Source organism: Seriola lalandi, unplaced genomic scaffold (genome assembly GCF_002814215.2).
Source record: "Seriola lalandi dorsalis isolate HSWRI2012SDOR001 ecotype SW California unplaced genomic scaffold, Sedor1 jcf7180002054767, whole genome shotgun sequence".
In the NCBI taxonomy this organism is placed as follows: Eukaryota; Metazoa; Chordata; class Actinopteri; order Carangiformes; family Carangidae; genus Seriola; species Seriola lalandi.
In genome coordinates, this window is record NW_019525320.1 from 1,719,942 (window position 1) to 1,743,897 (window position 23,956).

Consider the following 23,956-nt stretch of genomic DNA (forward strand, 5'->3'; position numbering starts at 1 on the left):
CGACATTTTATCATTTTAATTATATTCATTACTCTAAGTGATATACTGTGAAGTGCGTTGTGCCTTTGCACAGGTGGGTCGACAAATTAAAGAGACTTAACTCCAGCATTGAATTGCTTGCGCTTGCATCAGCTCTCATAAAATATTTAGTTGTTTGATTTTGTTTTTTTTCCAATATAGAGATCAGGAACTGGTGTTCAGCAGCTAACTAAAATGTGATTCAATTTGTCTACATGTCATGTTCCTCAAGTGAGTTACTGATATTAAAACAGGATGTGAGCAATAAAAGGAAAAAAAAGTTTAATGGATTTGCTCTTTTTTCTTGTGGCTCCGTTATGTTCTCTTCTTTAGTTGCTACTGATATGGGCAAGGCTCCCGCTCACGTCGCACTCGCATCACAGAGCCCGAAGCATCTCTACATAGTCCATGATCATAGTCATGTCGAGATGGAAGAATGGTGCATTGTTTTTGTTTTTTTTAATTCTTTCCTGTGCAGGAGGAGGATGAGAGAGAGAGAGAAAGAGAGAGAGCGAGACAGAGGAGAGGGACAAACAGCAGGAAAGATGGGTAGTGAGATACAGTATTGGCAATAGATTAGCATAGAGAGGGAGAGAGACAGAGAGAACATTGAGATCTGGGCAGTTGCTTCGTCAATAAGGCTGGCAGGGCCCCAGAGCTCCAGTGGCTTTCATTCCCAGATGGGAAAAGAGCTCTGAACGTGCTCCAGCTCTCTGCCTTCCTCTCTGTTTTAAATCTCCTTTTTCTCTCCGTCTCCTAGCCACGTCTTATTGGACCCCACTAGACATGAACCGCTACTCGTCTCATCTTTCACTGATCAGCTTAGAGACTCTCCGAGAACAATCGCTGCATTGTGGCTTAAAAGTGAGCTCGTTGTTTGTCCCCTCAGCTCCACTCTGCCCCAACATGTTCGTCACCTTTCTCCTGACTCAGCCACTGCCTACCCGTGCAATGGGCTGCCCCTCTCCTCTCACGCACACATACTTGCCACCCCAATTACCGTACACAATCCTATAGCGTATGACGTCGTTTGGAGGCTCTGACTGGGGGGCCCCGCTTGCAGTCAGAGTGACCCGATGTGTTTTCGCTGAGCGGCTGGTGGTAGATGTTTATGTTGGAGCTCATCTGGTCATAGAAAACCTGCATGATGTTTATATTTTCCTTTCTAATGGGCTCCTTAGGTTCACACTGTGTCACCACACATTTTCACTTTTTCTCAGGGACCCCCATGCCGCAGTCCCAAGATTTCCCCTTTTATTTCCACTTACAAGGAACAAAGGCTCTTTCTGTAAGTCCTGGAAAAACCGCAGACTCAAACTAGAGACCTCGGTTAATCCTCTTCAGTCAACATATTCTCAAAGTATTACATACTTGAATGAAAAGAATGAAAAAGAGTAAGACCTGTTTTTTTTTAGCAAATCCTGATTCAAATGTAATGTATTATCCTTTTACACAACCAAGACAATTTCCAACAGACAGTTCCATAACTGTGTAAATTACACTTTAGCTTCAATACATACCAAAACATTACAGTCATTTTCCTAATCAAAGGTGAGATGTGAGAGAAGACGATGGGTTTGGTGATGTTGAAATGAAAACTCTGAGTCCCCAAGCAAACTACGTGATAAAGCTATTTTTCTGCAAATCCTGCCTGATTCTAGGATGATGATTATGATGCACAAATGATATGAGCATCAGAGGCAAAAGAAGGTTACAGAAAACCCCCAGAGGGACGTGTGTAGCCGCACGTCATGATGATGATCCGTGCAGCCTATTGGTCGTATGCGCTGCTCTGCTGTGGATAGAGGACCAGTCCCTGGGCGTCAGTGAGACAGGAGAAGGCATTTGGAGGAATCTTCTCCACTTCCAGCAAATTATTTTCCAAGTGAACCAAGGCCAAGGTGGAGCCAGAGTTACGAGGGTGGCACACTCCCCACTGCTTCACCAGCCTGAAACCACAACATACACGACACTTAAATTTAGATGCGCTGCAAACTGAATCCTGTACTTCAGTGACTCCCGACCAGGAGCACGTGTACCACAGGTGCTACTGCTGTTGCCACGGGGTACACGGAAAAAATGTAGCTCAACTAATTAAAAAAAAATAGAAATTACAATTAGATTATATTCAATCAGCTGTAGGACCTAAGAATTATATGTTGTGATTGAGAATGAATGAAGTGTAGTTAGCAAGCAAGCAGAGAAGTGTGAACAGTCAGCTAAATGATAGATAGTTGAAAATGAACAAAATGTTTTAATAAGTATCATAAAAATGTGGCTTAAAACTGGATAAACATATATATATATATATATATATATATATATATGTATAACTTGTCATTTTCAAACATTTTAATGTGAGAAAGTTACATATTATACCTTTAAATAAGTAGCTTAAAGTTTAATAAATGGTGGACAAAATAAGCTGAAAGTAATGGATAAAACATCCAACTGCCTCAAACCCACCTAAACTCTAACAGTTTAATCGTATGGAAAAGATTATTGTAACAATGTCATTTTATATGTAATTAGTAGCATTGAACAACATCCAGTTTAAAATCAGTTTAAATTAAAACATATGGAAGATCATGGGTGGTGTTGATGAAGGAGTAACTGAGTTGATCTGACAGGGCTGAGGAGGACAAGAGACCAAAAAGAGTCTGAATCCTGCACCTTCAGACCACAACTGCCATTTTTTCTGCTTCCCCCAAATGCACAAAGAAGAAGATCAAGTTGTATAAGTTCAGCACATATGTTTCTTTGAAATGGTGCTCTCCATTACTCGTCTATCAAAGCATCTTTCAGCAGAATTATGGATTTCAAAAAATATGTAAAGGGAATTCCTGGGTATCCTGCGAGTTCACATTTTAAAATGACTTCTGGTTCTTTGTCTTTCAAACAGGAACAAGACAAAACATTCCATGTTCATTTCAGCCGAGCATTGGTTCTTGCATCACTACAGGAAATTTCATTTGCCAAGTGAGGAAATCAACCTGCTAACAATTCTCTACAGTCGTGCAGCCTAGCCACTGACTTTTGCCAAGTACAGTACACTCATCAAGTTTGGCTACTGACGACGATAACAAACATGAGGTCATGTAAATCATAATTTTTGCTTTGGTCTCCAGTGTTACTGTGTTCAATCAAAGGAGAAACTGTGTCTGTTCACAGAATATTAAAAAAATTGCTGTGACAACAACAGTCGCCGTCTTAATCCCAATGCTGAACCGGACTGTTGTTCAAATGTCGGTTTGAATAAACTTGTTCGAATGAATGGCTAAATATGCCACAATATCCTTCTTTACTGCTTTCCTTAGAGGGAATTTCAACAGGGAGCTGCACTAGCACTGACTATCCTTGCATGATGAACACACTGACTTCATGGTTAGTGTGGCTCTACCTGATCTTGTTGTTGTCCAATCTCAGCACCTGCAGGTTCTTAAACTGTCGAACGCGGCGAGGAACCTCCCACAGATGATTGTTGTCCAAAAGGAGCTCACCCAGTGAGCGGTATGTTCCAACGAACGAGACCGGCCCAATACCCTCATTGCTCAATTCATTGTGGGACAGATGGAGGGAATGTAGGCCGGGCCGCAGGTGACGGAACGTGGAGGAGGGGATGTGACTGATTTTGTTGTGCTGGAGAGTCAGTTTACGCAGAGGACGAGGCAGATTCATTGGGACAGAGGTGAACTGGTTGTAGGACAGGTCCAAGGTTTCCAGGGACCTGAGGAGAAGAGAGACACAGAAGAATCATGACTCTCAGTCAGATATGTATAAGAAGACATTGTTCGCTCTGCCAGCAGCTGCCAGTCTGATTCCAAGGCTTTTCACTGCAGAACCTCATACTTTATAGTTGCTGGACTCCCGCATAGCGCTGTTATGGAGGCAAGAGCGCGGAGTGGGAGTCTAAGCTGTGAGGAAGACATGGGAAGCAGCAGGGGAGAAAATAATGGGGCCTGAGGGGCGCACTGTAGGAGAGCATGGCAATTTGAGGGGGAATTTGTGGCTAAGTGGCTGATAAGGGGCATGCAAATGTTTGGTTTGCGGCACAAAGAACGAACAGCCATAGACAAGAAGGACCAGATCTCAGGGGTCTGAAGCGAAGATGCAGCACAAGGGTTCAGTGTTTTAGTTCGAAGATCCCACACAGCTGTTGTGAGTTTACAGCGCAGCTCACAGCAGGAGAGGAACCTCATTTCCTGTTCTTCCGCCACTCACAGACCACACCAAAGAGCCAATGGGCTCAGAACATTCTCAGGTGGCCAGCCAATGACCACACAGTCATGTTCAATGAAGACCAATGAGAGACCAAAGACAGTGGAGGATTATGGATGTGGGAGACACTTGGATTGACATCTGACTGACTGATGTTCAGCGCCTCAGCATGTCTGCTACTAGTCAGAGTGACTTACAGTAAACCCTCTGCGGTAACTCCCAGGTTACATCCATCACTGCTGTTTCTGTGGGGGGTCACAACCTCCATGAGATAGATAATGTGAGACAATAACAAGGGCTTAACATGTTGGTATACTGAGCTCATTCTGATCATTTCTCAGAGTCACAGGAAAGGTTATGGTCAGCATTAGTCCTTCCTCTCTCTGTTTGGTCAAACAAGGTCCACTGAAACCCGAGGTTAGCTACATGCCTCTCTGCTCAGCATAATATAACACCACATCAATACAACCATAAATGTTTCACTGAAAACAAAGTTAAGACACAGGGGAATGAGTTTTAACCCAAAACACAAACACATGAGCCAACACTCACTGAACAAGCAGCGGGCCTTTCGTTTTACCTATTGGGATTGTAGCAATCATGGACTGCTGTGAAAAATGTGTTTCTGCTTGAAAATTTAAACCCTAAAATATTATCTCAGTACCAGTTTAGACCAGTTGTGTGCTGTTGATTTGTATTCTAAATCTTTGCCAGGAAGCTCAGCGGCAGTCCGCTGCTGCTTAGAGCTCCACATGGTATTAATGAGAAGAGGGACACACAGTCCTCTCCTCTCAGAGTCCTCCACCCTCTACACTCCCACCCACTGGCACCTACACAGATGCGCACAAACACACACACATACCCCAACACACGCGCACGCCCATGTTCCTGCGACAGGATGCGAAGAAGAAACACTAACACACAAACACAGATGAACAAACACGCGTGTAGACAGAAAGACGCACAGAGAACATGTATGTACAAACAGAAATATATGCATTTTAGAATGCAAAATTCACAAATAGACACTCAGCATACTATATATTCAGAAGTTTTCTTTCCAAAGATTAATTTATTGCTTAATTTCCAAAAAAAAAAAAAAAAAATTATGGAGACGAAAAACAGCTATTACACAAACCCAATGGTTTTTGTGTGCATGACTGTGTGTGTGTGCGTGTGTGTGTGTGTGTGTATGTGTGTGTGTGTCCATGTTTTTATGCAAAGCATGGTGAGCAGTAATCAAGCTGATCTGGTCTGCTTATCTTCAGGATATTGGGTTCCAATGGAAACCAGCACACAGAGGGGTTTGTCTCATGCTCCTGAACACATTTGCACAAATACGATACAGCTCCGTCTGTGCCGAGCCCACCGTGCCAGCACTACACACTGCATGGCTTACACACTTTGGAAACCTCACCAGGATAAGTTATGTAGCCAGGCAAGAGCGGCTGCACCAGTGAGGATACACAGACCAACACTTGACATAAAAAAAACAAAAAAAACGGTATGATGGACAGATGATGGCAGAGTGTGGCTTATCTTGTCATTTTTTGGCGCAGGCTTCTGTGTGCACTGAATTTATTAATGTAGGCTGATATCTGGAAGTATTTTAGGCCATTTCTCACATCTGTTAAATAGAGTCTGAAGCACATTTGGATTCATTTAAACTGAATAAGACTTGAATAATTTACTGAGGCAGCACTGTATACTGTTCATCCACTGTGAGTATATGCATGCCTGCGTAGTTAACCTACAAACTGTTTTGTCAGATTGAAAAGGCTTCCACTCCCAATATAATGTGTTTGTAGCCAAACAGGAAACCTTTAAAAGTAAACCAAAGATCACTTAAATCATAGTCAGAGGTTTTCACTTGACATGAGGGTGATGCTTTGGCATAACTGGTGGTTTTTTGTGTGTGTGTGGTGGTGTGTGCATGTGAGCTTGTTTTCTCATTTATGTAAGCTTATTATGAAACCAATTTGCGCCGGTCCAAAGGTAAAAAAAAAAAAAACCTCCATTTGCAAGACCTATCAGGCTCAGACACGTCAGAACATAAGACGACACGCACAATTTTAATGTAATGATCACTGAACCTGCGCCTCCATGCAGTCAGCCTCAGCCTGCAGCGATGGTAAATCTAAATGGAGATCCTCTCCACCGACAGCCTCTCTGTCAAAATGACTCATCTAATGAAAACCAAGTGGGAAAAAAGTTATATAATTTGATCAGCACAAAATTGTTTTCTGTTTAAACATGAAATCAAACAAACTGACACACCATTACTCTGTCACGTCTTAATTAATACTACCAGCAAAGTTTTACTGGATATTTTATAAGTTAATGACACGTTTACAAGGCTGTTACGTTAAGCTGCACAACAGTCGAGAAAATCCAGATTGGAATCACTTTCCCAATAAAAACACTTGACGGCATGAATTAAATAATGTAATTTAAAACATATTACCCATAAAATATAATTATTCTGGACTTTTGGAATGATCGATGTTTATGTAGCTTTAATCATTGAGAGTAATTTAAAGCATGTTCCGTGCTGTCATACAACATGTGTTTGAAGTCAGCGTTTAAGTTTTGAGCGACTACGAGAAGAGTGAATATGGAAGCATTTAAGACTCAGTTGAGATGACAGGTTCCTAAAGAGCCAGGAGAAGATGGTGATAAGGCATGCGTGCGTACGTGTGCGTGTGTGTGTGTGTGCATGCGCACATCTTTGTGTTCAACAATGAAAGCTGATAGCCGTGCCCCTAAGGAGAGGCAACTTGGCTCCTAGAGCTACAGCATTAATTGTATACTACTACAGATTCGGGTTATGTAACGCACGTGTACCTGAACACACGCGGGTAAACTGAGGTGAAAGAAGTATTCAGATGCTTTACTTGAGTAAAAGTAGCAAAAACACAGCATAAGCAGGATTCATGCATGCAACATTTTAAGTAAAAGTAAAAGAATATTATCAGAGTAAAAAGTACAATAAATCCCTCTGAAAAATATGGAGTACTATATAATGATAATACTACAGTAAAGTACAGTACAAGAACCCAAGTATGGTATTTTCTCAAGTACAGCACTTGAAAAAAATATGCCCAGTTATTTTCCGCCACTGGCTGTAAAGCATGTTCGTGTGTTTTGTATGTTTGAATGATGTCCACACATTGACAGCAACTGTAAACACAAGCAGAGGAACACAAAGTAAAGACAGAGCTGGGACAAGTTTAAAAAATAAAACCATGGGATCTGGGAAACAGAGACTAAAGCTAAAATATTAGGTTATAATACACGAACTGATCAGAGTTTACATGCACAGTATTAACAAGGTACATAATGAGGTGAGATGCTGGCAGACAGCCTGGTCTGTAAGAGACAGAGCCCAGGTCCAAGCTGCACTCCCCAGCCTCTTGTAACCTCCTGTATCCTCCACTCAGGCCTCCAATCCCTAAAGCCCAGCACGAGGCAACAATAACACTGACTTCATGACATGGAACAGAGGCGTTCCACTAACCAGAACCAGCACACTGCGCTTTATTTTGTCATTAAGCAATTTACTTTTCATTCTGTTGCTCCCTTTTTCTGTCTAATTTTCCACACACCTCTGCTACACGATGAAGACATTTCTCCACAAGCCGTTCAACATGGATTTAATCATTATCCGCAGAATAAGATATAATCCAACTAGAAGGAGGTAATATGTCACTCGAGTCTCGCTATTGACCTTTGCCCTTTAAGGTATGTTCTCCTGCAGTGTGAGTTGGATTTGTTCACACTCTGCTGTCTATTCAGTGGCGAAGGACGCTTTTAAAGGAAGCTAATAAGCCTGGAGTGCCAATGGGAACGCTGCTGCTCTCCCCACTAATGAGGTCAAATGTCAGGCGTCAAATATACTTGAGTCAGAAGTCAAATGAAAGCTTGGAGTGAAGCCAGGTAAAATGGTCTCCACTGAAAAGTCACCTTTCTATCCCCTTTAGTACAAGGTTTTTTTTTTTCCATCTGATATTACAAGATTTTTTTTCAGTCAAATTTCCCCTGAATATATTTTCTCAACTTTAGATTTCTATAGTACTTTCTCTTGTACATAACCATTCAGTCATATCAGTGCAATCCAAAGTCTCTCCAGTTGCACTTTCCCGTTCTTTTATTCTCTCTTTTGCATTTTCTTTTCCGCAGTTTTTCCCGGAGCTCCTGCTGTGGTTCGCAAGGATCCCAGGGAGCAAAGAAAAATCCACTGGAATTCACTATATTTAAACAACACATACGCACACACACACACCCACACACCCACACACACACACACACACACACACACACACACACACACACACCATCTAGCCATAAACAGACACACACGTACAGGCACACCATTCCCCTCAAGCTCTCCTTCACACGTCTGCTCATCTAAATACACAAGGTCAGCTGTCATAACTTCTGTGATATGTGTGCATGCATGTGTGAGAGAGAGAGAGAGAGAAAGAGAGAGAGAGAGAAAGAGAGTGAGAGAGAGAGAAAGAAGAGGAGGAAAATAAAAGAAGAATGTCTGCCTGTCTGTGCATCAGTCAGAACGTCAGCCAAAGATATTCATATTGATGCCAGACATGCTAAAGGAGCTAAAAGTACTGACCCGGATTTGGTGTGAGACTGTTGACGTGCATCGTGATTGTGTGTGAATCATTGCGTCAGATGCATATATTGATATTAATAACACAAATAGTAAGTTATCTGATCAGCTTTTGATGGGAATCTGCTATTTCAAGTGCCACAATCATCAACTGATAATCACTTAAACATCAAAAATCATAACAAAGGTGTTCAGACTCCCAAATAACACCAGTCTACCCTCTTGTGGCTGATACAGGGACTGCAGAACATTATCAATCTTTTTAGAATAGTTCAGGATGGATGGATGGATGGATGGACTGACATACTTGAGACCGGTCCAGGCTCGTTCACCGATGCCTTGCTCATGCAGCAGGTTGTGACTCAGGTTCATCAGCCTCAAATGAACGCAGCCCCTCAGTGCCTTTTCTGGTACCTCCTCAATCTGATTTTCATTCATTTCCAGCTCCTGTGCAAAAACAAAAAAGAAAAAAAGAGAGACAGATTTGGGATTTTGTGCATCAAGGTGTCATAGCTCTCGTCCTCGTATCAGTATCTGGCTCTATGAATTGACCCTGAGTACAATTATAGAGAGTCCCGGCAGGCTATAGTTGATCCTAACATTTTAAGCGGGAGGATTATCCCTAAAGGATTTGAGTGAAAGTTATATCAGTGCACCTGAAGAGAGGGAGGAAGGCCCTGAGGGAGGGAACGGAAGCGGTTTTTGTCCAGCTGGAGGTTCACAAGCTTCTCTAGAGGTTTGAAGGCTAATGATGACACACTGCCCTCATGAAGAGTATTCTCCTTCAGCTGCAGTTTCAACAGGTTCATCAGCCCTAGAGGGGGATAATAAATATCACCATCAGTATTTAAGACGTTTTTTTCTTCTTTTTTCCTCTGTGATGTACACAGACACAGCTCCTACCTTTGAAACAGTGGGGGGTGAGTGCACTAAGCTTATTGTTGTTGATCTTGAGCTCCTCGAGAGATGGCGGCAGTGCTGGGATCCGGGTGAGCTGGTTGCCATCTAGGTTCAGTTTCCTCAGAAAGGTCAAGTTCTGCATGACACGCAGCAAAAAAAAAAAAAAAAAAAAAAAAAGAGGGTGCTCAGGCCAGAGAGATAAAACAGACAAAAAGGCTACTTCTCTGAAAATCCATAATTTTCCCTCCCAACTTACCCAGCAGAACACAATCACAGAGTTCACAGAAATACACCAAATGAGAGAATGTCAAATCTGTGCATCTCTTCCATGTCATCTATCATGTTGTATTTTTAGTAAAGCCACTCTGTGTGGCTCCCCAGTGAAAGCTGCTGTGGTCGGTGTGTGTCAAGTAAAAGCAGTGGACTGCATCTTTTGCAGTATCCCTCTAGCCAGGCCATCAGTCCTCTGTCATTACTGGGATGCGAGCACAAATTGAAGAAAAAGAAAAAAAAAAATTCTCTAAATATAATTTCCTTTTATTCTCCACATCATTGGCTGCAGCTGTTTTCCAACAGGTTTATCCCAGCCAATACTGTGAGAGTATGTCAGTGCTGGTGCGTAATGATTGGTCAGAGTGTGGTGGGCTGCCTCAGTGTGGTCGGGATCTGTGTTTGGCCTGTGGTCATTTAGAGGTTAGACCAGGGGTTATTCTTAGAAAGGATTAGTTAATGCAATTTTCAGTGCTCTTTTATTGCTGTAATGATACAGGATGCAGCCTGCTTTTTATTTTAATTAGATGCAAAGTAACTCATAAAACTGTCTTGTAACTCACAGATTCACCCATTCACAAGTAGCAGGCTGCAGATTCTCCGTGAGAAGGACTTTTTTTTTTTACGTCAGTATCAGATCGGTTGGAGACATGTTAACCTATAGCACCTTCAGAAAAGGGAAATAATAGCAGCAGCACCACATGTGTTGAGGTTTTACACTTGCTGTGACACTAATTGAACATTATTGTGGCACTCGAACTTCCAGTGGATCTTCGACACACAAATCTAATGCTTAAAATAGAAACACAATTGAGCTTATGGCTCTAAATCATCCTGTTTTAGCTTTAAGGTTAGCTTTACCTCTTTCTCTCTGTCCTTAAAGCTTGAATAAATAAAGTTTTTATTTATGACATCAGACAGGTGAGCCTGTGTTAACTCATTTCAATAACAGTTACAGTTCAAATATGTTGCACTGAGTAAATGTAAACAGAAACATTGTGTTTGTTGTTTATTTTCCTTTGGGCTCTCACTCCTATTTATTTATTTTTTGGACAAATAAAGTTTGGCTGGGATCCCCCGCTTCACACAACTACAATGACACTCAGTATTAATCAGAAAATAGTTGACATAAAATAAAAGAAAACACATATGCACGAAGAACAGTAAATAATATTAAAAAAACTACAGTTGTAACACACTGACTGCAGGTAGAGCAGGTCGGACTTGAACTTCAGGAGCGACTCTGCTGACACTGCAGCAGCTCTGCAGTTAGATGATTTTGGATGGGCCTGGTTTAGGGTGCATTGCGTCAATGACACCATGTGCCCTTGTGACCAGGCAATACTATAGACTCTATAGTATAGAGTTTTAAAGCAAGAACAGGCATCCCTCAAGAGCTGTGGTCATTTCTAGGCAATTGTATCTATTGTTAACTGTCTTTGTTTGACTACTTGTAGCTTGTTGTGCTGCTGTTGTCTCTTTTTAGACTGTTCTTGTGTGTATTTTTAGCTAATTGTAGCGTGTTATCAATTGCGTCGTCTGTTTAGTGCTGCTTTTGCTATTGACTGTTTTAATTCCATTACACATGTAAAAGCCCAACTAGGGACAAGAGACGACAATTAGCAAATAGCTATAAACTCTTTGTGCAACTCATTAGTTTCATACCCTGGTTTGAAACTATGTTAAATTGCATCGTCCCCATCAAATAAATAAATAAACTAAAATATAATGCAACATAACACAACTTTATAGGTGTGGTGTATTTGCAGGTGAGTATTAAAGCGAGCAGTGATACTCACAGACAGGGGGTTTTGGCTGAACGACTCATCGTCCAGTTCGTTTTTGCTCAGGTCCAGCTCGTCAAGGTTCTGTATGCCAGAGAAAGCTTGTGGCTCAAGGCTTCTGATGTTGTTCTCTGTAAAAGATAAATCACATGGTATCATATATGGTATGATATCATAGATGTAAAGTCTTTTGACAGGAGCGTGATAAGGGACTTCACTTGACTCAGAGGTCATGTCATGTTCACATATCTTGTGCTGGAACTTTTGTTTTGACACTCATGTAATTAATATTATATAATCAGTGAGGGAACTTTACTGGAAGCAAAATAAACCTGCTGTTTTCAGTTAATAATTCACTAATATTAATAATATTCCCAGTTAAATAAAGTGATCATAACAGCTAATATGAAATAAGCCTAGATGTAAAAATGTTTTTAAAAAAAAAACAAAACAAAAAAAACATGGACATATACACACCTGCCACGTCCAGCTTCGTGGCCTCCAGGTTGTGAATGATTGGCAGGTGAGTCATGCCGACGCCCCTGCAGCTGATTTCTCTGTCAGCCGTCTGACACTGGTCCAGAGGAGACGCTGTAAAGCTGCTCTGTGTTACAGTTTGATTGGTGGGAGCCTCAGTTGTCTCTTCTTCTTCTTCTTCTTCTTCTTCTTCCTCTTGTTGTTGTTCTTCTTCCTCCTCCTCCTCTTCTTCCTCTTCCTGAAACATAAAATTGTAAAATAAAAAATATGTATATATATATAAATGTATTTAAAAAATATTTCATTAACTCGACTGGATGAAATGGACAAAAACAACAACAAAAAAAACCTCTTCCTCCTCCTCTTCTTCATCGTCATCATCATCATCGTCATCATCATCATCATCATCATCGTCATCATCATCCTCTTCTTCTTCCTCTTCCTCCTCCTCTTGTGCTTTCCCTTCATCCATCAGCCTCCTCTTCTCAGCATGAAGTTCCCTGAGCACGGCCATGAGAGCGCTGGATCCCCCCTCTCCTCTCCCGCGCCTGCTCCAGCCCATCAGGGGTTGCCCCAACCCTGCCTACAGCAAGCAAGAGGCCGCTAACATTACAAACCAGAGTGAAAAGATGATTTTCTGTATTCACACAGTGGATTTCTGTGTTCGTCTAGCCATACAATTCTATACGCGTTGGCCTCCACTGTAGCTGCACGTTTCCTCCTCCCCCCGGCACCTCTCCTTCTCCTCCCAGCCTCCACCTTTCTGACCTCAGCTCTTTGGTGCTCCATCTCCTCCTCTGCCTCCATTTGGAGACGCTCATCCTCACTCTCTTCTTCCAAATCCAATTAACAAAGCAGAAAAGAAAGAAGAAAAAAGCAATTACAGACATAACCTAATCAAAAGGTTTGTGTTTTTTTTCCAATCTGGTGTATGAGCTGAATAACTTGAAACTTTTTCATTTATTAAAACATTTTTTTTTTTTTATCCAAGAGCATCCAAGAGAATAGCTTACCAGCAGGAAGGGTTGGACTTGAAGCTTGTGTATCTGATGTTGTATCAGTTCCTGGTGGAAGAATTACAGCTGTTTCTAAACCAGGTGCCTCAGAAGTAGTTTCAAAGTGTACATCCACGTCATGCCAAGCGTTTAGGCATAGTCCTATTAAAATTGTGCCACTCAGACAAATGAACATGATCCACGTCCTTGATGTCTGCATTGCTGGATGTAAACTCAGTTTAAGATATCAGTTGAAAAAAAATGCATCCAAAACCTTTAGATCTTCAGGGAAGAAGCAAATCCACAGAAAGCACAGACGATTATGACAAACCAAAGAAACTGTGAGTAGCAGTTAACGTGACAGTTTACGCGAGGATGGATACACAAGGGATAAATCTCCAGAAAACCCTAGAATTTCAGATTCTGAATACTGGGAGGAAAAACCGTGGAAAAGTTTCTCTGTTGTGACTCAGCCTGAAGCAGTACTAAAATGTATTGCACATGCCCCCTTCTCAGAGTGAAAGCAGAAATGAAGAAAGGGCGAGAGGATGGGAAGAAATATCTATGAGGCAGAGGGGTAAAAAAAAAAAAAAAAAAGAAACTCAACATTGTAAATAAGGGACCTTGTTCATCGTAGCATGAAATACACAGACCCGCCCTGCTCCTCCTTGTCTCCTCTCCCTTTCATAACTGTCTGCTAGCACTAGGTGGAAAAGACAGAGGTTTGTGGAGGAGGTAAGAGACGGGCAGGGAGCAAAATATAGAAACTGGTACACAATGAGTTTCATACACCTGTGATAGATTCTAGCTGGACATTGTCGAGTGGTTTGACCCATGAATTTGTGATCCGCTGTCAGTTTTGTGTTTTCTTTTTTCTCATGGCTGAATCGGAGGCATGGTGATCTTGGACCTTCTCCAACAAGAGACGGGGGTTGGTAGACAGTTCAGGTCGGAGTCAACCTTGTTTGGCTAAGCTCCACTAGCATGTATGTATGAAACAAACACAACCTCTGAGAAGTGAACAATGAGGACGTCTCGACATTCTGTACATACATATATACTGTACATGTACTGTGGAGTGTGTGTGCATCCTCACACTCAGAGCCACGCCAAGCAGGTGCCACTGGCAGAGTGTTGAGCCAAACTGGGATTTTCACTGTGGGCTGCAACCTGCTGACAGCTCCTCTTTATTTACTCAGCAACCACACACACACGCACGCACACACAGGCGCACACACAGGCGCACACACACAGGCGCACACACAGGCGCACAGGCGCACACACACACACACACACACACACACACACACACACACACACACACACACACACACACACACGCACACACGCACACGCACACACAGTAAATCTGTTGACATGTATATGGACGTTGTTATGTCCCAGACAACCGCTTCTGAGAGTGGCGAGATTAATTTACAGTATCAGCTGTTTGAAAAGCAGATGAGATTTATGCCTCAGTTCTTCATCACATGTAGTTTTGTTTTTTCTGCAGCTGGAGATCAGCTGATGAGACAGAGACGAGAGCAGAACCCAGACATATTCCAAATGGCACACAGGACAACTTGACACTAAACACTGAGGTCCTAATGTGATCTTCCAAGGTAAATAGTGATGTCGTCCAAAGACTATTCATTTCAAACTTGACAGGAACATGCAGTAATCCACTGACCACATTCAAAGCCCTTCTCAACCTCAGTCTGACCACACCCTGGATTAACAATTTCCACTGTAGAGACTGTTAGTCCAGTCTGAGATATTCGATATAAATACTTTAACTTCCCTGGTGACAGTGGTTTAAGACACGATGCACATATTTCTTAACCAGCCCTCCTGTGAACTATTGTACCATTTCTGCCATAACGACAACTTTACTAGCTTGTTTTCTCACTCAGAAATAAACGTGGCTCAGACAGCCGGACCGCTGCCAGCTCTATAACATCTATGACACTTATTTGTAAAAAAAGCCACATGTAGCAAACATCCAGTAAAACTAAATCAAGACTAAATGTCTGCAACCATGCTCGCAGCTCTGTGAGATGTACTTGAGCACAGTGGTGCTTTGAGTTAAACACCAACATCAGTGTGCAGTACATTTACCACATTCATCATTTTCATTTAGCTTGTTCTCTCTCTCTCTCTCTCTCTCACACACACACACACACACACAGATGAATAACTTTATTCCACAAGCTCAGTCCCCAACCTGGCAGAGCAGAGCTGGGGCTTCTGGGAAACGTGTCTGGAATTCATGATCTTGTAGTCCTGCTGTGTCCCGTTGAGAACAAGTGGCAGAAAGACACATTTTAAAATTCATCAGAATGACAGCAGATTCCTCTCTTCCATTCATGCTATGGTTGTTTAACCAGAAACAGACTCATTCAAACTGATGAACATACAAGTCGTGGTTCCCCAACACCCCCTCTAAACAAAAAGACACGGACCCCACCTCCCTGACAAAAACACACACCTGGTCTTGATGGCAGAATGTCTCTGAGCTGTTGAAGTGGCTCACAGTTCAGTCTGCTGGAAGTATTTGGTCTTAAACAAACTGGACATAGTGAAATTTTGACCTAGATTGGGGGGGGGGGGGCAACTCCATGGCTCAAATGATTGAGTAGAAGAATTTAAGTCTGAACATTAGTGGTACTCCAACTCACAATACCATCTATAGAGCCATGGCTGACAAAAAAACAAACAGACAACAAATGGCATTAGGTTAATTATTTTTTTAATTCAGCACATCACGCAATAATAGCACAACAGGTGACAGGGAACGGCAACAACACTGTGTGATGCCCATGTGGTCAGGGATCATGAGAGGAATGATCACATGGTTCATTATTAAACTGGTCCGACTTCACACTCCCGGGGTCTTTGAAGAACAGTTCTCTACTGCAGCTGAAGCATTAAAGACTGTGACTGAATACAAACTACAAACGTTAATCTCTACATTAGATTTATGACAAACCGTAACAGTGCTTCTTGGAAAAGGACAGCCAGGTGAGAGGACACGAGGAATGGTTGTCAGGAATGTGGGAAAGAAATGATGTTTGGAATGCGATAGAAGTTGCGGCCTGAACGTGGACAGGCTGATGGTATGACTGGGGTTTTAAATCCAATTGTCAACGCAGCACTTACAAGACACCATTTGAAAATAAGATACAGGATTCAAGAAAGGAATGTCGCCGGGAGAACAGAAACCATCTGTGAAGAGGGTACTAGAAGGTGCATACAGGTAGGAATATCATTACCACTAAAGGCTCTGACCACAATACACTCCTATCCCCATCTCTCTCCAGCTGTGATAGTGATAAGGTTAGCAAACTGCACTCGAGTCAAAGCCGCAAGATGGCTCTTGAGCACAGAGGAGTTAAACAGGTCTTCACGTGATCATGTCAGGGAGCTATTAAGTTAGGCAGAAAGTTGAATGAGACTCAACAGAGCAACAAGTGGGAGAAAAGGTGCAGTCCTTAGTTCGCAAAGGTCTGGCGCACGGCGTTAGCGATGTGCTTGGCGCTGATGCCGAAGATATCCAGCAGCTCTTGGGGCTTTCCGCTGCGGGGAACACCAGATACTGCCAGCCGGTTCACAATGATGCCGGGCTCGGTGCCCACTGCCGACAGCACAGCTTCACCAAGACCACCTGGACAGAGGAGACAGACCACCAGAGAGGTCAACAACGCATCACTTAAGCGTTTTAAATCATGGCCCCTGGTGTCGAATCAAAGCCTGCAAATTCTGAAACATCTATGGCACATGGTATAAAGAACCCTGCAAAAGGTCACTCAAGCATGAAAACAGAAAACAACCCACCCTCCTTGTAGTGGTCCTCCACAGTGATGATCTGTCCCCCTGTGGCTCTCGCACTGGCCAGAATGGTAGAGGCATCCAGGGGCTTGATGGTGAACGGGTCAATCACTCTGATGTTCTTTCCTAGAGGAATTCACGAGCAAATTGTTACTTCAGAGTTTATTATTAGGCCATGCCAGCAGACCAAGCAGCTGATGACTTCATCCAGTGAACTGAACCACCACTGAAATTGTGGATGGTGGTTTTGAGACGTGGGCCTCAGAACAATTCCTACATCATCCACTAGAGGGCAATGTGAGTTTACCTTCACTGGCCAGCATATCGGCAGCAGCAAGGGCCTCATGCAGAGTAACACCAGCTCCAATCACAGTGACCTTGTCGTTGTCAGACTGGCGGACCACCTGGTGAAATACAGAAATATTTCCACATCACTTCTTCTGCTGCTGTCCCTTCCTCATTTGTGTTATTGCCAATTTGTGCACAAGGATTCATGTATGTAAAATCGTGGTCTGTCATTACCTTGGCTACACCCACTTCAAACTTCTCATCTGGTGAGTAGATGACAGCAGTCTCTGGTCTACTGGTGCGGATGAAACAGATACCCTGAGAGAACAGAGCGATGTGTTACAACATAAGAATGTTGTGAATACAACCTACTGAACAAGCTTTGCCATTGGCTGGCCTACCAACCTTTGTGTTGGCTGCTAGCTCGATAGCCCTCTCTGTGGACACTGCGTCACTGGGATAGAACACAGTACATGTTGGGATGGCGCGGAACATGGCTAAGTCCTCTAGGGCCATCTGGGAAGGTCCATCTTCACCTGAGGGGAAAATAACATCCGTCAGGGATAGTGCATACGCAACTTTTTTTCAACAGAAAACAAGTGACGCTTCAGTAGAAAGCTTACCGATAGAGATTCCGCAGTGGGACCCTACCAGGTTGACATTTGTCTGGGAGATGGCTCCCATACGGATCTGGTCATAGGCTCTCGACAGGAAGGCAGCAAACGTGCTGGCAAATGCAACTGTGCGGTCACGGGAGGCACAGCCGATGGCCACTCCAACCTGCCGCAGCAAAGACATTAGTAAAATGGGTTAGTCTTAATGATAGATTAAGCAAGGGTCTTAAGTGTTGAAGCTTGTGTAAACTGGTCACAGCAGCACCTCTCACTGTAGTGGGTGGGTTGGGATTATCAGGCTAAAGAATGAATAGTAACAGATTAGACCCATTTGGAACAGACTATGGTGTTGAAGAGTGTAGACTGAGCCAGATTTAGCTGTCTTTCATAACCGTCATGAGGCTTGACAAGGCAGAGTTGATTGGTTGACTTCTCTACAAACCGACTGTTTCTGAAAATTGTGTAGATTTGGACGGATTCTATGATACACCATGTCCTTATACCTTTTCCAAATTCTCAGAATCTTCTTAGTTTGATGTTCGCTATACTTAAAATTAGCAAATGCATATGATTAACTTCATCAAGAGTATCTAAGTCACCCCAGAAGACTGAAATATTGTGTACCATATTCTGTTCAGCGATGAAACACTCAATGTAGCGGTCAGGGAAGGCCTTCTTGAAGGTCTCTGAGAAGGTGGAGTTTTTGGTGTCTCCATCAAGAGCCACCACTCTCTTGCTTGCCTGTCCCAGCTTGGCCAGAGCTACACCATATGCTTTCCTTGTTGCCATCTGACAGGACAAAAAAAAGCAAATGGTTATAAGCAATGACAGATTAACAAGATTATTAATACAACAAAACAACTAACAAGATTATTAATACAACAATATTATACATGTAGGTTAAAAAAGGTTATCTCAGGTGCTGGTATCACTGTTAGGTAAGGCCTCCACCCACTAAGCCAATAAGACTTCTCTGCAAAAACACTGCTATCAGTGACCTTTACCCGGCTGACCATCATTGATCGATGAGGTTTTGTACCCATCATTACAAATGCTTGAAGTATCCCTTAGCCCCCATTAAGAAACAAGTAAAAGTACCTTGTCTCCCTTTTTATAGGCTGGGGGTGAGGGCAGGGAGATGGGGCTAAGGTCAGCAGGTGCAGTGTCATCATTGGGCAGTTCAGGGCACAGGGTCTTGTTGGGGACCTGGATCTGAGCCTGCAGGTCATTCAGGAGGTCCTTCACACGGTCTTTAGGGATGGGCTTTCCATGCCAGTTATCAAGATCCTCAATATCTACAGCCAAGAGACAAACAAGATAATTAAATACAGAGAATTCAAGAAGAGTTAAGTAAATAATATTCACCTGAAAACCTCACTTACTTTTGAGTCCTTTGCCCTTGAATGTCTTGGCAACAATGGCAGTGGGTTTGCCCTTGACCTGCTGAGCCTGCCAGAAAGCTTTGCACAGCTCCTCCACATCATGTCCATCCACAACATATGTGTTCCACCTACAAAAACATGGCTCGATTTTAACAGCACACCACGCATTACAACAAATATTAACCCAAAATGCAGGGACGTATTAACTTCTGAGCAAACATGTCAAGCATCAAAACTTATTAACCGAGCAAAGGCAAGCAGAGACCGAAAGGAAAGGTCAAAATTCAAAGTGGAGGGTACAGGATGTCCTGCAAGCATGTGAAAAAGGGATGTGCAAGACGTGGCCAAGAGAAATTCAATCTAAAACTGTGTGAAATTGCAAAGTGATATAAACAACATTAAAACTCATGCCAAAACTTTTTGGAATTGGTGTGTGGTGAGGTCCTGATTATCCAAATGCTAATGCAACAAAGTCATCCATAATCTTAATAGTGTATTTAGAGACGTTTCAAAAGTTAAATGTCAACACGTAAAATTGTTTCCTTGGAGATTCGACAAAAGTGGAAAGTTGCAGTTGGTACTCACCCAAAGGCCTCACAGCGTTTGCGGTATGTCTCCATGTCGTGCTTCAAGGGTGCTGCCTCACTCTGACCGAGCCGATTGACATCAAGGATAACCACCAAGTTGTCCAGCTGGTAGTAGGAGGCAAAGGCCATGGCCTCCCACACCGAGCCCTCTGAACACTCTCCATCACCCAGCATGCAGTATACACGGTAACTACAACACAGTGTATAAAAAAAGGGAGGGGGGAAAACAATGAACCACAATTTTGACGTATATGACTATATGAGTGATAGTTTTCCTTTTAAATAAATTAATAACTGACAGAATTAACAGCAGGGTATCAATCAGTTCCAATTAGATAGATAGAAGCATGTCATAGTGACTCATAGAGGCTAGTATCTTGAGGGCAGTGTAGACACCTCTTGGCCCTGGCTCCACATTCCTGCCACAGAGTGATTTAACGCAATTACAACTACACTACAACAGATTTATCCAGTTAACAGATTATGGTGCATCCGATACAACTGTAGCAAAGCAGTTCCCCGCTTACGACTTAAGGCATCACACTCTTGTTAAACAATGCTCTTGTTGAAACAATGCTGAGTCAACAACAAGATGGTATTGAACATTTCACCCCAACAGAAAGTGTTGTTTGAGTATAGAGAACTCCTGCCCTTAAGCTACTTAGAACTTCATGCACTATGAAAAGGGATGCCTGTCCGACAAATGCTGTAGACTGAAAACTGAGCAACGAGGATTCAGATCATCATACGAGTTCAAATTACTATAGGATTAATGCAAGTCTTTCAACCTCTTCATGACTCCATAGTTTCCACTATAAAACTCACCTGGATTTATCAAAGTTTTTGCCAGTGTAGGCCATCCCACAGGCAGCACCAAGACCCTGGCCAAGAGATCCGGTTGCGACATCAACAAAAGCCAGTTTCTGGTGAACAGGAAAGAGGAGGAAAAAAAACAAAACAAACAACAATAAACTTTATACTCGATATAGTGTTATGGGTACATCATATTCTTTGTTCTCCAAGGAAACATGAACACCGAAAACAAATTCAGGACTCTTGACTTACTGGTGTTGGGTGCCCCTCCAGGTCACAGTCAATCTTGCGCAGGTTGAGCAGATCAGACTCCTTCACAAAACCTGCCTCTGCCCAGGCAGCATACAGGACAGGTGCAGCATGACCCTAGAGAGGAAAGAGGGGGGGAAAAAAAAAAAAAAAAAAAAAGTCTTTCAAAAAGACACTCATGTTTTCAAGTCTCATGTGCATGGAGCAACTTAAGAATATCAGTCATAAACAAAAGACATTTATGCCAACCTTTGAGAGCACAAAGCGGTCGTTGCACTGGTTGCGAGGATCATCGGCTTTATAGCGCATGGTGTGGAAGAAGAGCACAGACATGAGCTCTGCTGCACTGCAGCATGATGTGGGGTGACTGAGGAGAGACAGAAAGATAGTCCATTAAAAAGGAAGATTACAGTAAAAATTCCACCATGTAAAAAGAAAACAAAATTCACACTCCATGCATGCACATGCATGTTCTAGTACATTCAGGAATCCTTACAAGTGGGTTTAGCCCATGAAAAATCACCTGTTACAAATCATTAAAAAGCACTTGGTTTTAGTTAGTCAATGAGATACTTCTGTACAACACAAAAAACAAAAACCAAACAACCCGTTCCAGTCATTCCAGTAGAACTTAATGCAAACTTCAACACTAGCTTTGACTTCTGAGGAGATCTTCTCATCTTTAGGGATTCGGAATACCACTTATGTCAATTGATGGTTAATTTGTAACATGATCACTTCAGTTATGTTACCACACTATTTAAAAAAAATAAAATAAAAAAAAATAAAAAAAAGATAAGCAAACTTGTGAAACTGTTAGTTGCTACACAGCAGTGGTCCAACTACTGTAATCGACATGTTGTTTAGAAATACCACATTACTCAACAGCATCTCAGCTTCCTTACAAATGGCATCATTTAAAACATGCTGGGAACACACAGGGTTATCTTATGCAAAACATACATCATGGTCACTGTTAAATATTACAATTAAAAATAATAAACCCAGTGCTCTGTTTACCCCTTGTCCTTTTGTTGAGAGACAACCTGCTGAGAAATAAACTTAAGTAAATTCATAAAAGCCATAACAAAAGTCATCAGGTCATCTAAGTAATGTTCAATATCAGTCATATAATGAGGAACGACATGTTTTGTGTGTAATGTGTCAAAACAGCAGTATCAAACCATGTGTGGCTAGGCCTCACAATCCAGACGTTTAGGATACAGCTAATCTACTTCCTCAAGTGACACAAGGAAGTGACAAAAACAGGTTTATCAACAAACATTTTGATTCTGTACGTTGCAGTTGTATCCTAAGGTGATTACACAATGCTGTATTTCTTGAAGGGTGTAACTATAATTACCCATTAACTGTAACCATGTATACAATACTTCTTACAGTACTTCTCAATATGGAAGTTCTGAAGGCTGTGAAACAAGATGCAGTATACAATATAAAAGAAATAACAAAAACAGGACATGAACTGTGTTTTCTGTTACAATCTACATAGCAAGAAAAATAATTCGTCCAAATTCTTCTCCCTCATAAATTTAACATATAACCCTGATTGTACATATGACAGCATTCAAAATCTATCATTTCAATTACAGGCATTTCTGGTATTTGCTGAGTAAATTGTGGTTTTTAGGTTTGGACGAGTAGACCTACTAATAATCTTAACAGAATACAAGGAAGGGGAAGAGATATATATCACAGAAGCAGTATAGCGTCACTCTGAACAAGGAAGGAAATCCCATTATTCCCGCGTCAACCTGTTATGTCATTTATCATAGTGAAGAGGAAAACGTCAGGTTGCAACTAGGCTTCTGGGAACTTTGACTCTCAGGATGAGGCAACAGCACAGGTGTACTTGACTAGCGATTTTTATTGCCGTTATTATACCCGACATAGGTTTCCTTTAGGCAATTCAGTGGGTGTGCATTTGTATACATCTTTCCGGCGTTTTCGGTCGCAGCTGTTACTTTAAACTGTGGCGTCAAACAGACCACGAGATTCATCCATTCGCATCATCATGTGATTTTCTGTTAGCTAGTAAAAAGCAGGTCGGTGCTAATATCTTTATAATCAGGTTAACTTTACACTGTAACTGTTAATATATAGTAGGAATTGTTCAGCTGGACTGCACTGACTGTAGACCATCCAGCTAACGATACAGGCGCTGCCATTAGTTTTCATTTGTCAGCGTCTGAAAAGAAAGACACCCACAGACTGTTAGCATATGCTAATCTTAGCTTGGACTGTAGACTCAGACAAATTTAACTCACAAATGAACTTGAAACGTTAATAGAACAGTTTGTATCATTACTGGCTAGCTGTCTGCTGTGGCCAGGCTTTTCCACCGCGTGAAGACAAGTCTGCAGCACGTGCAGCCAGGCCGCACAGGTGAAGCGTGCGCCTGCTAGTGTCCGTACAACATACACACTTTTTCGTTTGTAGCTTTGTAATTTTTGATAATTGCAGCTAACTTGAGTAACTTTGAGTAACGTACCCAGAGTTAGAGGCGCATGTAGCGTTGATGGAGTGGATCCTGAGCTTATTGGCGACATCTTTCAGCCCCTGCAGAGTTTTCTCGTCGGGTTTGTGGTAACTAGACATGGTTTCTGGATTCTTTCTTCAAAGTCGTGTCCACTTGAAGTTAGTTTCGGTTATTTGAGTCACACAGCTGCTTCCCAGTGTCAGAGGTTAGACGCTGCGCCACGCCGTTGCTAGCTGCCCGGTGCAAGTACAACCGAGGAGGAGGAGGAACGACAGTAAAAGGGGGACTTATGTCTTCCGTAACAGCCACTCCCACCTAATCCAATCATTGGAGGAACGGTAGTGGTGCAAGTTGCTCCTTTCACAAAGCCCTTTAAGTTCATGAAATATAGAGATCTCTGTTTATTTTC

The 23,956-nt window shown here is 42.3% G+C and overlaps 2 protein-coding genes across 2 annotated transcripts; both read right to left on the reverse strand.

Annotated features, from left to right (window-relative positions):
- Nucleotides 1–1,234: 1,234 nt before the first annotated feature.
- LOC111669044 (extracellular matrix protein 2) lies at nucleotides 1,235–13,897 on the reverse strand. Its single transcript, XM_023425265.2, has 10 exons — nucleotides 13,308–13,897; nucleotides 12,973–13,127; nucleotides 12,644–12,877; nucleotides 12,295–12,532; nucleotides 11,833–11,948; nucleotides 9,767–9,899; nucleotides 9,520–9,677; nucleotides 9,171–9,310; nucleotides 3,419–3,745; nucleotides 1,235–1,967 (listed from the first exon to the last, which is right to left on the reverse strand). Exons 1-10 carry the CDS (start codon nucleotides 13,507–13,509, stop codon nucleotides 1,790–1,792), a joined length of 1,881 nt encoding a protein of 626 aa, XP_023281033.2. The 5' UTR covers nucleotides 13,510–13,897; the 3' UTR covers nucleotides 1,235–1,789.
- A 2,124-nt stretch (nucleotides 13,898–16,021) lies between these two features.
- tktb (transketolase b) lies at nucleotides 16,022–23,814 on the reverse strand. Its single transcript, XM_023425172.2, has 14 exons — nucleotides 23,560–23,814; nucleotides 21,300–21,417; nucleotides 21,054–21,167; nucleotides 20,814–20,911; nucleotides 19,987–20,178; nucleotides 19,402–19,529; nucleotides 19,118–19,314; nucleotides 18,644–18,808; nucleotides 18,029–18,185; nucleotides 17,811–17,941; nucleotides 17,640–17,723; nucleotides 17,425–17,521; nucleotides 17,124–17,243; nucleotides 16,022–16,953 (listed from the first exon to the last, which is right to left on the reverse strand). The coding sequence occupies exons 1-14, from the start codon at nucleotides 23,664–23,666 to the stop codon at nucleotides 16,781–16,783; spliced, it is 1,881 nt and encodes a 626-aa protein (XP_023280940.1). The 5' UTR covers nucleotides 23,667–23,814; the 3' UTR covers nucleotides 16,022–16,780.
- Between the last annotated feature and the right edge of the window lie 142 nt (nucleotides 23,815–23,956).

Coding starts and splice junctions, on each gene's coding strand:
- tktb (XM_023425172.2), bottom strand. CDS start 23,666: ATGTCTAGTTACCACAAACCCGACGAGAAAACTCTGCAGGGGCTGAAA. Junction 21,418..23,559: donor ACATGCGCCTCTAACTCTGG/GTACGTTACTCA, acceptor GTCTCTCCTCAG/TCACCCCACATCATGCTGCA. Junction 17,942..18,028: donor CCACTGCGGAATCTCTATCG/GTAAGCTTTCTA, acceptor TTTTCCCCTCAG/GTGAAGATGGACCTTCCCAG.
- LOC111669044 (XM_023425265.2), bottom strand. CDS start 13,509: ATGCAGACATCAAGGACGTGGATCATGTTCATTTGTCTGAGTGGCACA. Junction 13,128..13,307: donor AAGTCCAACCCTTCCTGCTG/GTAAGCTATTCT, acceptor TGGATTTGGAAG/AAGAGAGTGAGGATGAGCGT. Junction 9,678..9,766: donor CACCCCCCACTGTTTCAAAG/GTAGGAGCTGTG, acceptor ATCCCCCTCTAG/GGCTGATGAACCTGTTGAAA.